The sequence below is a fragment of the Amblyomma americanum genome, chromosome 1 (assembly GCF_052857255.1).
Source record: "Amblyomma americanum isolate KBUSLIRL-KWMA chromosome 1, ASM5285725v1, whole genome shotgun sequence".
Lineage (NCBI taxonomy): Eukaryota > Metazoa > Arthropoda > Arachnida > Ixodida > Ixodidae > Amblyomma > Amblyomma americanum.
The window spans coordinates 161,677,192-161,690,305 of record NC_135497.1 but is presented as its reverse complement, the minus strand read 5'-3'; the positions used below and the strand labels follow the sequence as shown (position 1 = coordinate 161,690,305).

General features: G+C 45.1%; 1 protein-coding gene across 1 annotated transcript in view; it reads right to left on the bottom strand.

Moving 5' to 3' along the window:
* Positions 1 to 13,114, bottom strand: part of LOC144114071 (5-oxoprolinase) — a 99,867-nt gene that overhangs the window by 11,065 nt on the left and 75,688 nt on the right. The window contains exons 26-29 of the mRNA XM_077647529.1: positions 12,708 to 12,842; positions 11,375 to 11,524; positions 7,134 to 7,208; positions 3,909 to 3,991 (exon numbers count right to left, since the gene is read on the bottom strand). Of these exons, the coding sequence (XP_077503655.1) occupies positions 3,909 to 3,991; positions 7,134 to 7,208; positions 11,375 to 11,524; positions 12,708 to 12,842 (443 nt within the window). The remainder of the gene's footprint in view (positions 1 to 3,908; positions 3,992 to 7,133; positions 7,209 to 11,374; positions 11,525 to 12,707; positions 12,843 to 13,114) is intronic.

The following is a 13,114-nucleotide window of genomic DNA, read 5'->3' as shown; positions in this document are numbered from 1 at the left end:
GATGATGACGACGGAAGAAGGAACCGGCAGGAAAAGTCATCGAGAAATGGGAGGCTAGCTAGGCATGCTTCAGCCGTACGCCCTACGGGTGGGGCCGGCAGTTGGGTTGAAGTTGGCCAGGAAATGTCCAGACAGGAAATGCAGCCGCATGGGGATTTACGAGAGGGATGCAATGTTCGCTGGCCCAATCGATGTGGATGAAGGTAAGGCGTGGGGAAACCGCAGCCGTAGAAGTGAAGGCGATGCCTCGGCCGCTGGCGATGGCGGAACCACGGCGGACGGCACTGCACTTGAGGTCTGCTGCGTGGGGCATGGACTGCCTTGTTAGGAAGTAGTCGAAGCGGGCGATGGGGTGTACCAGCCGTTTGCAAAAGTGAGCCCATTGTGGCGTTGGGACTGTTTATTGGGAACAGAGGGTACAAGTCCATGACGTAGGGGTCGGAATTGGAAGGAAGCAGTAGTGCTAACTCCATAGTGGTGTTGTATGGGGCACGCTGTAATGCATCACAAGTATGGCACCACCTTCGGTGACTGTCTCGCCTGTCGCGGCGGCACAGTAACTTGTGAAGGCATCAGGTGGGCAGGGATCCATGGCAGGCAGTTCGGGTGGTGCGTGATGTCCGACAAGGCTCTGGTGGGGCATGCATGCGCACCTCGCAACAAGGACAGATGGGCTCACTGTGGTTAGGCATGAAGTGGCAGAGAAACATGGGACTAGAAGCGAGTCCGGGCCCGGGTCGAGAGAGGGTTCTTCTGGTGATGGTCCAAGGGCAGGTGTCACAGGTGGCAAGCAGGGCTGGGCAGGAGGCGCCCAAGGACGGGAACTTGCAGGTGGATGGCCGTCCGTAGGGGCCGTTGTAGCAAACTTGGGATGGACCGGGATGTAGTATGAGGCAGTTGGTTGTGAAGGTTGGCAAGAGACTGACATGTGCTCGCGTTGCACTTGCCGAACCGTGGGTGGGGGCACATTTGTTGGCGGCGATAGTGGACAGACCAGTGTGAGGAGCGGCTCCGCTGGAGTAGCTGGCAGTGGTCGTGAGTTGCGTGGCGGCGCAGCTTCTGAGTCGGGAATAGGAGGAGCGCAGAGAGTCGGTGGGAGCTCCAGGCCAAAATACGTCGTCAGGCCCTTCTTGAAGTTGGCGTAAATGTCGGGGCCAGGAGGCGGCAACCGCAGCTCTGCCAGGAGACCGGGTGGGAGTTCGCGGCTGGCGTGCTGATAGCGCAGCAGCTGGCTGGACACACAGTTGATGTGAAAATGAGTCCAGCAGCGCCAGTCACAAAACGGGGTACCTGGCATAAAATGAAGGCAGGCCGGGCAGCCGAGGAAGGAAGGAGCGCTGATACGGCTGAAGGAGCTCACCGGATGTGATGGTAGGCACGTAGATGGCGACGAGAAGAAGCTTCGGAAAACCGGGCGTGAACAATGGGCCTGCAGCGGCAAGGCCAAGTGGAGGGATAGGACGGGCAGGAGCGCAGAGCTGATGGGAGCGGCGTTGCGGAGGGGAGCGGCGTGGAAGGTGATCCACATTTATTGAAGGTCCCGGTAGCCACGGCTGGTGAGCCAGAGAAGTGGGCTATTGACGTTGCTGATCAGGCTGGTGCCGAAAGTGTTCTGTACTGCGCGAGCCAAGTCACGCTCCGAGCTTCATCTTCATCAGCGCCGCTGGCGATGCCAGCGCCGCTACACACTCATTCAGAAAAAACCAGCACATGCATGAAATTGCAAGAAAATTAAAACTATTGTTGACGAGCTAAACTTGTCCTTCAATGTTTTTACTAGAAACGTGCAGACAGACCCAGCTCATCCATGGCATGGAAGGGGTCAAGAAAAAGATGAAACTAAAGTTAGATGTTACACTGTTTTCATATGCTGTCATGACTGTCAGTTCCATTTAGCAGCCTATAAGTCCATAATGTGGGCAGCTTGCATTTATGTCAGCGCTCACACCTGTAGTATACACTGTATTTACTCACGTATAACCCGCCCCTGCCTACAACCTGCACCCTTAACTTTGAACTCCACAAAAAAAAAACTTGACACATAACCTGCACATTAACCTGAAAAAAAAAAAAAAAAAAATTACCATTAGAAAGATACAACTGCACACTCAGCGATCATTTCATTTTCAGAACATTTATTCAAACGACCACCACCACATCACTAGTTATCCGATTCTCAGTCGTCACCGCTCTCACTGCTGCCACCCGAGTCTTCATCGCCGCTCTCACCAAGACGCAGTCGTCCTCGGAACCATCCAATCTGTTACTGGTGGCACATTTTTTTAAAGCTTTTATGCACTAAGTCGGCCAGTATCACTTTCCACGCATCCACGATCCCCAGGCACAGCAATGGAATATCGGGCCTTCGCACGCGTCCCGTCAGTGTGTGGGCGTAAAGGCTGTCGGCCATCCACTAGGTATAAAAACACTTCTCGTGTGCCTTGAACGGCTTGTTCAGGCACATGTCGAGTGGCTGTAGCATGGACATCATGCCGCCAGGTATTATAACGAGGTCAGTGCCGGTCTCAGCGAGGCAAGCCTTCACCACATCAGTGCAGTGGCCTCGGAAGGAATCCAGTACGGGCATCGACCGGCGTGCCAGCAAGGCACTAGGCTCAACAATGCTGGCTGAAGAAAGCGTGGCCAATGGCGTGGAGAAGAATAAAGAGACAATGAATGTGGATTTGGCTATGCCTTTCGTTAGTCCCGCATCGACTTGACAAGCGTTGATGACGATGGGGATGGCGGACTACACGGGGGAGGCCGCCGCGCGTTGCCCTGAAGCCGATTCCCCCCCTCAAAGAAAAAATTCGCAGATAACCCGCACCCCCACTTCTTAAACGCGTTTTTTCAAATTTTGGTGCGGGTTATACACGAGTAAATACAGTATGTGACAGTGGACAATTTAGTTCGACTTTGCTGTGTTACAAACCACATAAAGCTTGAAAAAAATTCCCCCGTGACCATGGTGTGTCCTTGGCACATTGCAACCTATGTGCTGTAACAACGTGAACCTCCACTAATGTTCCACTGTGACATCATGAGTGAAAATGCTCAGCACAGGTAAGAAAAAACAAAGTGTGGTACTAAAAGGGATTGATAATGAAAAAAGAATAATGCAGTATGATGACATGGCCATGGTGGACTGCTCTGGGCTCTGTCAGAAATACAGCCGGGATTTTTATTTCTAAAACTTCCGTGCTCATACTATGGCACAGTGGAAAAATAAATGTTATATGACACTTTTTGGAGGGTGTCCTACTATGCGTTTACAAGACACGCCTTAGGTTCAACAAAATAGTGCTCCAAATACCATTTAGGGGTACCATGACAGCACTGCTAAGAGGCTAAATTTTGCTATGTCACAAAATGCACAAGAGAGTTTTAGTCACGCATTACCACTGGCATCCCTGCAGGTAAGGGCACTGCATCAGGTACAGCTTTTGTCCAAAAGCAACATGTGGGCAATGACCGACATGGTGCAATGATATAACAGCACTATTATTGTATCTAACAGAAACTGGAAAGCATACTGACTAACAAGCAGTTGTGACACTGGTACACTTGTGTAGAAACACACTATCCCAGTCACAAAACGCTCAATGGTCTGCTGAAAACTACTGAAACCTATTGGAATTCTATTGGTTCCAAATGGTTCCGTTTGTTTTTGACAGACCAACTGGCCTTTTTTTGACAGAGATGTTTCCGAAATTCTGCAGTCATATCTTAGTACACTTACACTCCAAAGCAGTGCCTTGTTCACTTTACGTTCCACTTGTGCATATGCTTTCTTTTGCCCCTCCATCAATTTCATCAGTACACACATTTTTACCTCCTAGATAAGTAGCATTTTTATTGCTACAAACAGTAAATTGGGGCCGTTACAACAAGATAAAAAGCCAACAAACCTGCGCTCCAGGATTTCAGGGTCTGTGATGCGAGTGTTGGTCATATGAGTGTGAATACCACTGCGGCCATGCCAATGTGGACCCTGAAATAAGACCAGTACTTTAGCAGCACATCACTCAATGTGTGCAATACTCCCGCATGTGTTTGTGAATACAACACTCTAATGTGTATGTAGTACACAGTACATATATGCAATACACCCTGAGGCTTCCCCCTCCCTTGTTCACTTTGTGTTGACACATAGAAATACTGTGGCATGCCACAACTACAAGCTTCTAACCACTAACACAAACAAAAAAATGCAACCTGCAGCCCTGCAAATGCATGTTTACTATTAGTAATATGACACACTATATACAACAGAAATGTCAGAGCAGTGTTTTGTTTTTCCTTGTTTCCAAATAAAAATTCCATGTCAGATTGCTGAATGAACTAAACTGCTTTTAGCAGCATACCATAACTTCCTGACTACAGTCTGCACCCAGTGTACAGTCCCAAGGGCTCACATCTCTTTGAAAAACTATTTTTTTTATTAGATTGCAACCTGTACATAATCTGCAGGGAATGAGTGCAAGGTCCTCAACCCATAAGGGTTCTGAAAAGCCTATTTTTCTTTGTTTTCTTAGCCGAGTGTACGTTTTATTTTCCCAATCACTACAAAAAACTATGCAGTCTTACAATACACTACAATTAGCACTATTACAAGCAATTGGAGCAAACCAGGTATATCATTTTTTTGTAGACTAATGGCTCATTTTCACTATATTTTTTAGAGGAGAGTTCTGCAGCACTGATTTCACAATCTTCCTGCCTGCAAGGCGAAACACACTGCAGCTCATTGCGTTGGCCGCTTGTGATACCAGCCACGCTACACGCATGCCTTATGAAGTCAGGCACCAATGGTTTGGTTTGGTTTATGAGGGTTTAACGTCCCAAAGCGACTCAGGCTATGAGAGACGCCGTAGTGAAGGGCTCCGGGAATTTCGACCACCTGGGGTTCTTTAACATGCACTGACATCGCACAGTACACGGGCCTCTAGAATTTCGCCTCCATCGAAATTCGACCGCCGCGGCCGGGATCGAACCCGCGTCTTTCGGGCCAGCAGCCGAGCGCCGTAACCACTCAGCCACCGCGGCGGCTTGTCAGGCACCAATGATCAAGCACATACTCTATTTTCAATGTGGGTTGTACGTAGGAAGGAGACAGGCGATATTGTTCCAAGTGAAAATAGCTGCTGGTGCCAGTAATCACGCATGGAACCAGTAAACTGTGTGATGGAAAGAAAAGTAAACAGAGTGCAAGTACGACCTTGACAAACCTCGTGGTAGTGAGAATTGTGTTGGGCATGGCACATTATATAGGCAATTTCGAAAACAAGACTACTGTATAGTACACACATGTAGATGGTCCATACAACATAACATTTTAATATTTCAGCATGTATAGTCCGGGGACTGTGTACCAGAAATTACGATACTTTGCTTAGTACCAAGTGATAGGTCCAATAACAGTCCAAGTTGATTTAATTACCTCTGATGTCACACCTTGTGCATTAACTTATTCACAGTACATAAGTAACTACCATAAAAACCGGACTATAGGTCGGACCGGAATATAGGTCGATCCCCTAGCTAACCAATTCTAAAAATGAAAAAAAAAAACAACCTTTGTCAATGGAAAAAGTACCGAAAGACACCCTTACCTTGAAACAAATGCGACTCGACAGGTTGCACAATGGTGACAGTATTTATTTTCATTTAAATGCTGCTCGTATGTACACCCGGCAAATTTTTTAACAGTATTGCGCACCCATCGACCCGCGTGTTTGTTTCTGGCACACGCAAGTACGATGCCGTAGAGCAAAGCCCTTCCTCTTCATGAATCACCGCACCCAGGATGGCGAGCCCTTGAATTGCGCCCTTGTGAGTCTAGATGGACGCGCGATCTCTACCCCTTTCACACGGATGCATTCGGCAGTCACAGGCAGCGATCTTGCACGCAGCGCAACCTTTCCTTCCAATTCTGGATACGCTGCGGTCCGCTCACGAAATGATGTTTTCTTCTAATTACTGCAAGTTGTAATACGCAGCTTCTGCCTCCGCCAGTACTGAATGCTCTCAGATACTCCAAAGTCGCGCTGTGCCGCCAGGTTCCCGTGAGCTTCCGCGTACTCAATCGCGTTTTTCTTGAAGGCGACGGTAAATTGCCGTCGGCTTTCGCTTTGCACCTACGGAAACGCAAAATGGCGGCACTGCTGCTGATAACGATGGTTATGGAGGCTGTTGACTTCAGCCGTCCATTGTTGCAAGACTTCCGTAGTTTTTCCGCTAATGACCTACTAGTATATAAGACGGGGTCGACTTTTCACCGTGGTTTTTTGAAAAAAAGTTTGACCTATATTCCGGTTTTTATGGTAATACAGCCAAACATGGTTATAATGAACCCGAAGGGAATCGCGAAGTACTTCGATATATAGATAATTCGATATATAAATAAATGGCAGTAGATAAGCTTATCTGTAACCTAGAAGCAAGAATACATAGCGTTTACGCTAGTGACGGGGTTCTTGCAGTGACATGCACCCTCCACCGGCGTGTTGGCACAGCACCGGTCGCTGGGTGTTGCTATGCCTAACCTGCTTCACATCAAAGCTGCAACGGATCGTTCCATGTAACTAGCCATTGCCTATTATAAGATGTCTAATCCTGTTACCGGTACACTATAAAACAGAATAATTACTCTAAGGTACAGTTGGTTTCTGGAAAGCCTTTGGCAGCAAAGTGAGTGCTGCTGCAAGGCTTTATAGCTATAGGTTGGCTTCACCACACAAAAGGGATGCGGCGCAAAGGATGAGTACCCTCAAGAAAACTCCCCATTCGTCTCGTAACACGGTTTTACAGCCCTAGCGCTACCAGCAGGAGCCCAAGACCAGGCAACCAATGTGTTTAGACGCGCAAAAAGTGATCAAGGAGTATGGTTAGGGTATGTGCTACTTGTAGGGACGCAGCGCACAGTTCGATATATTGAATGACTCGTGAAATTACAGTACGAAATAGTGTGCGACTTTCCTATACTTTTACACAGGATTTTCATGTGTTCAATATAGACAATAATTCAGAATAGCTGGGTTCGATACACCTGGGCTCGGTTGTAATAAATATTGCATACAATCACACAACCATGACAAACAGTGCAATATTGAAGTCAAGCAGGCCAAACTCACAGCTCCAGCACCGCCTCCAATGGTTTCATAGTAGCCAAGAGTCTCATCTCCAAAGGTTATGTTGTTCATGCACCCCTAGACATAGAAAAGAAGGTACATAATAAATTGATTTTTATATGCTAAAATCCACCGAGCAGCCACGAGGCACCTTGTAGTGGAAGAACAGATTAAAGTCGACCTGCTGAGATACTTTAACATGCACAAAAATCTTGGTGCACAAGTGCTTTTGCATTCTGCCTTCATTAAAATGCGACCACCACAGATGGGTTCAAACCCATGGCCTCATGTTCAGCAACAGAATGCTACAGTTGCAGGTCACCTCGGCGTGTAAAGAAGATGCATACTATGAATGCACTTGCTTCTAATTAGACACTCTACAACACTACCAGTTTTAACCAGAGCCATAATGACTAATGACAACTTTATGCTTAAATAATGAAATCACTGGCTGCATGCCAGCTGAATGAAATGCAGGATAAATTGACTGAATAATTAAGAAATGAACGCAATGTAAAATTCTGTTAGATGTCAGAATTCAAACGTCACATTTCAGTGCATTCTAGTGTGAAAGTCATGTGCATCCCACAGTGATGCTACTGGCAAAATGCAATTTGGAGAAATTTTTGGAGCACTAAAATTTACAATTTGGAGCACTTTGGAGCAGAGGAACATCGATTTAGAAGTAGTCTGAAACACTAAAATTTCCAGTCTGGTGCACTTTACAGCAATAAAACATTGATTTAGAAGCACTCTGAAGCATGTAGCTTTCACTTTCCAAATCCTTTAGGGTTGGCAAACATCGTTGGAAAAGTTTGAGTGCGATGTAAAGATGATCTACACCATTAGTCTGTCGTTATTGGCACAGGGTCGCCTATGACAGGTCTTCAGTTTTATTCTGTATAACTGAAGAAAAGACACTTCTGCAAAATATGCAACACAATGTTTACTTGAAGAAAACATACTCTGCATATACTTGCAAGCACAGTAGCTCAAACGTGCTGATATGTGGCTCAACTTTTTACAAAACTAGAAAGGCTTCATTAAACCTCCCCCACATTACAAGATTTCTGGTTTTCCATTTGTGCCAGCCAATTCTGGAATGTTTTCTTGCACATCTGTGCTTGCCTCTCACTCAGAAGCAAGCAATCACATTCAGTCACCACCATATGCTCATGAGCTAAGCCAACCTTGATCAGTCCCTCTGCTGGCTGCAGCATTGTCTAAGCATCGTCTTCAACAATTCTTCCTGGAGTGCGTACAAAGGCTGCACTAACCCTGCACCATGTATAGTGCTTCATTTACTTAAACAAATGGTGGAGCTCCGGGGTCGCTATGGTGCATGACTGAAGCAAATGGCAAAGTGCAAGCACAAGAACTCCATGAGGTTGCACCCATTTATAATGAGCACTGACCTAATACGAATGAGGTCGACACGCAAGTTAAAAAGCACATTACGGCTACGGCACTAAGTCTTGGGTAGACAGAACGTCCCCTGAAACAGTGCTTGGCTACAATGAAGACACAGGCACCAGAAGCACGCGTGCAGGAATGCACTGCTGGCCCCAATCTTCATCAAGAATGTATATCAGCGTCAAAAAATTTTTCACGCAGAACTAGAGAATGATGGGCATTACACGTATGTGATGGAAAGCAGGAAAAAATCCTCCACACGAGCCCAGCATCGCCCTGTCTCGCAGGCATTTCTAACTTGCAGCGAGTCTATCTGAGTTAGGCACATGTTAAACTTGCGGAACAGATGCAGAATGGAGCGAGGCACTAATGAATTGTCAATGCCTCTGTTCCTTCCCGAGCCACCCTTCACCACCTAGAACTGACTAATATGCATTCTATTTCACAGTGGGTAATAAAAGATCTTATCACGCCTTAAGCGGATCGCGGAAAGCAACACACGCTCATCAGTACCACTAGCTATCTCCCAAGCTGCACGCTCTGATCACAAATTTTGTTCGAATTGAGATGAAGCATTAAACAGCTGAAAAAGCTTTAAGCCAAACGTGTGCAACTGCACGGCTCATTCCCTAAAATGGACAGGTGGGTCCCGCCTCACAGCCATTTCCGCCGTTGGCTACGCTGCCTGTGAGATTTTCACAGATGAACTCTTCACAAGAGTAACTATCATTTACTTGGCCAAAAAATTTGACTGCGCCGCGTGGAATGCTCTCTATGCATCGCCGCCGCACCCGTGCACAGCATTGGCGTGAGCGCTGCCCTAGCTCTGTCACTTGTCAGCACAAAACAAAGATGATATTCTGGCAGGTGCAATATGCCGAATGTGCAAAAATCACAATATTTGTGCACATGAATTGCACTACCAAATGATATTTGCATCATAATTAAATGAAACTTACAACCGTTTGACTCATGCTCGCCGGCTGCCCAGTCTGAATCAAGCCGATGAAAGGTAGGTTTTAAAGACATGCAAGGTTGAGTACGTTGATCAGCTGCCATCTCGATGTGTGGGCTGCTCGTGTTTTGTAAGCGAGAGAGAAACGGGCAGCGACTAGAAAACGTGTGCAGAAACTTGCCGAATGAAGGTGGCTCGAGCATATGGCATACAAAGGACACCATAGAAGTCCGTGTTGCGACATTCATTTCTACTGGTCCATTTTCAACAAACTTTGGGACATAAGGAACAAATGCCACGTGACAGTCATGTTCGTTGTATGTGGGCTTCAACGGACTCTAATATTTTTAAATGGTGGCGACAACTAAGGTTATATCTACCTGGATAGCCTTCGTGCGGCACTGCCCAATTCGAAAGCAGCAAGTTTGGAGGCAGTTTGGTGCAATTTTCCCAATTTTTATCAGGATGGCACAGCTTATCTGCTTTGCCACAGTTTGGCGCATTTGGTGCAATGGTGGCATCACTGACCCTATCAAACTAGAAGTGCAGAACAGTTCACTAGCAGTACATGATTTTGTGTAACTCGATCAAGCACTGTTGTCATGTTTCCTATTTTAGTTCATCATGATGTCCAAAGCCAATGGCAAGCATATCTCAGTGCTCACCAGCCTTTACTGCACAAGCGTGCACAGAGGAGGGATAAGGGGGGCTAAGATAAGGGGAAGATGGGCACAAATTATGTATAATATTGTTCTCTGCTACCCAGAAGAAATGAATGGGCACTGCTATGAACTTTGGCCATACCTTATGAAGAGATCTGTGCATGCCTATGCTTTGTTGCATACAGTACACTTACCCTTTAAAGTGCAGCAGTTTTTTGGGAGAAACAAAAAGCACAGTAATGCCAAAGATGAATTTGCAGATGCTAGATTGACCAACACAAGCTTAGTTTTTACTCATGTATTAAGACAGGTATCCTAGTCAGGTATTCTAGTCATTATAAAAAGTAAACGAGAGGTTAGACATCTGTGACCATTGCCAACGACATCAACCAGTTCAGCATTTTAAAAATTCAGTGAATATTTTTTATTACATTTAAAATTATCTCTTTTTCAGTGACCAATCAAAACTACCAAGGGAGGTAAGGTGAAAGCTATAGAGACAGAATTTCAAGGAAGTTTTTGCCACCCCAGGTACCAGACCTCTTGGACCCCCCAACAGAGGATATTGAATTTCAAAAAGCAGAGCTTTACAACTTAGTGAAAGTTTACTGCTTCCAATAATTTGCCTACTGGCACACTAAAAAAATGTTTGCATAGAGATTGCCTTGAAACAGGACCTTGTTCAACTTGTGACTGCATATGTTGCAATCTCACAGCACCTGAATTCTACACACAGCTAGCACTGAGCAGTCCCTTAATTTTCAGCTCAAAGGTTCTTAGGCCAAGCACTTTCAGTGCTGGGAGCACCTTGCATTTTAGTGAGACAACATATAGCACTTATATCTTCAGGAAACTGAAGATCAATGGAGCTACAGGACTGCTTCTGTCATGAATGGGGTGGCACAACAATGAAAAGTGTATTTGAAGCTGAAGGTCAATTATATTCATTCGTGTCAATTAACAAGGGTTAGTTAATTAATGTGCAGTTATGCCAGTCTAAAATGAGGCTTAAGCTAACAAGCAACACACAGGAAATGAAAAGACTACATTTCTCTGGAAATAGTAAAAAAGCATGACAAAAAGCGGAAAAGTTATAAACAAAAAATATTGCACAAACAACTGTTACTAACATGGGTTAGCATGTAGTCCTGAAAGTCCAAATTGGGGTTCAAAAAAGACAACGCAAAAATTGAAGAGCAAAAAAGATAACTTGCCTGTGATGCAGCACAAGTGTTGAAGGCATGAAAGATAACGTCAACCACCCGTTGTGAAGTGAGCACATTGCCTCCAACAACAGCTGCGTCCGCAGAAGGGTTAAGCAACGAATTCCGTGGGAGCAGTACTTGAACAGGAGCAAGGCAGCCCTGCATTTCAAAGCGATCACTGTAGTATGTTAATTCTGTTGGGAACATCAGGAAGAAAACTACATACTTCAGTGAACTTAAGCACTTTAAAGCAGCTGCAAAAGAGCTACTAAGAGAAGAAGTTGCCCAATGTAACCTTAACAATGCCATGACTATAACAAAAACTAAACATTTTGGAGTTCCAAGCAAAACATAGCATGCAACATGTAACTCAGAGTACAATATAAATTTTACCAACACCACACCACATATAAAAAATATTCTGCGATTAAGACCGACTAGAGCAGGCTTCATTGCCACCCGCAGGAATGGCGCTTGCAATGAAGACGAAGATGGGAGATGATGATGAACATAGACAGATGAAGGTGACGTTGACGCACAATGCTTACACCAATGAAAGCGAATGAAAGCGACCATCCTGGTTGTGAGTTAGAGTGATGACGGACAACGGGTGCCAGGCGCGACACGTGGATGATCTCGATGCCACGACATCGACGCTCAGTAACAGGTGCACCTCCACCCCGTGAGAGATTGAGAATGCTTGGAGCAGGCTTTATTGCGACCCACAGGTATGGCGTTTGCGACGAAGACGAAGATGGGAGATGATAAATATTGACAGATGAAGATGAGGTTGAAGCACAATACTTACAATATGTAATCTATGGTTACTTTATACTGCTAATCAGCTAGCACAATTCAACTGCCTTTCATTATTCATAAATAAGTTGCTTCGGCAAGTACACTGGTCTTTTAGCAATGTAATGCCTCCTTTTTTGGTTACAAAATTACATGGCAAGTCGCAATGGGTACTTGATGTACCCATTGCTACTTGCCATGTAATTTTCCACATATCAGATGATTTTAAAGCCCCAGGTTGACTGGATGATCCTTTATAATTTGTTTGTCATGAATGATAATACTTCAAACATGACAAGATATCTTACGATATCTTATGACTTGTAGTAGTATATTTATACTGAAGTTTGAATTACAGAATGGAAAAGCCCCAAAAAGCATAAAAATTGCAAAAAAGAAGCCTCCCATTGAGGTACTTCTCATTTCTCTTTCCACTGAGAAAACTGAAAAATCCATTAAAAGAAAGCCAATAAACTGGCCTTTTCTCAATGGGTTTGCAAGTTGACGTAAATGCAGATCAAGCTATATTAACTTTAAAAGCACAAACCTGATTAAGTGGCAGGTCATGTCCTACCATGCAACGAAGACAGTATAATATTGCTGAAAGGGTCACAGCACGGGGAGCATTCAGGTTGCCATACACTTCACGGCCAGTTCCAGAAAAGTCAAACACAGCCGAACCCTGGAATCAGAAATCAGTCATTTTACAAGAACAGCTCTTCCAGAGTACTTGGCTGAAATGACATTAATTTACAAACTTTTAAAAACATTTTAGTGCTTCAATGTCCTATGCAGGTTTACTGCGCCATACTTATAGTTGCATTCACATTTTTTGCACGAGGGAACAAAAACAAGAAAAGATGACAGAGGAGAAAATGATGACAATAACACACAAGGCTGATAAAACAGCATACTTCTGTCCATAGCCAGCACTTTTGATACAATCCATGTTGC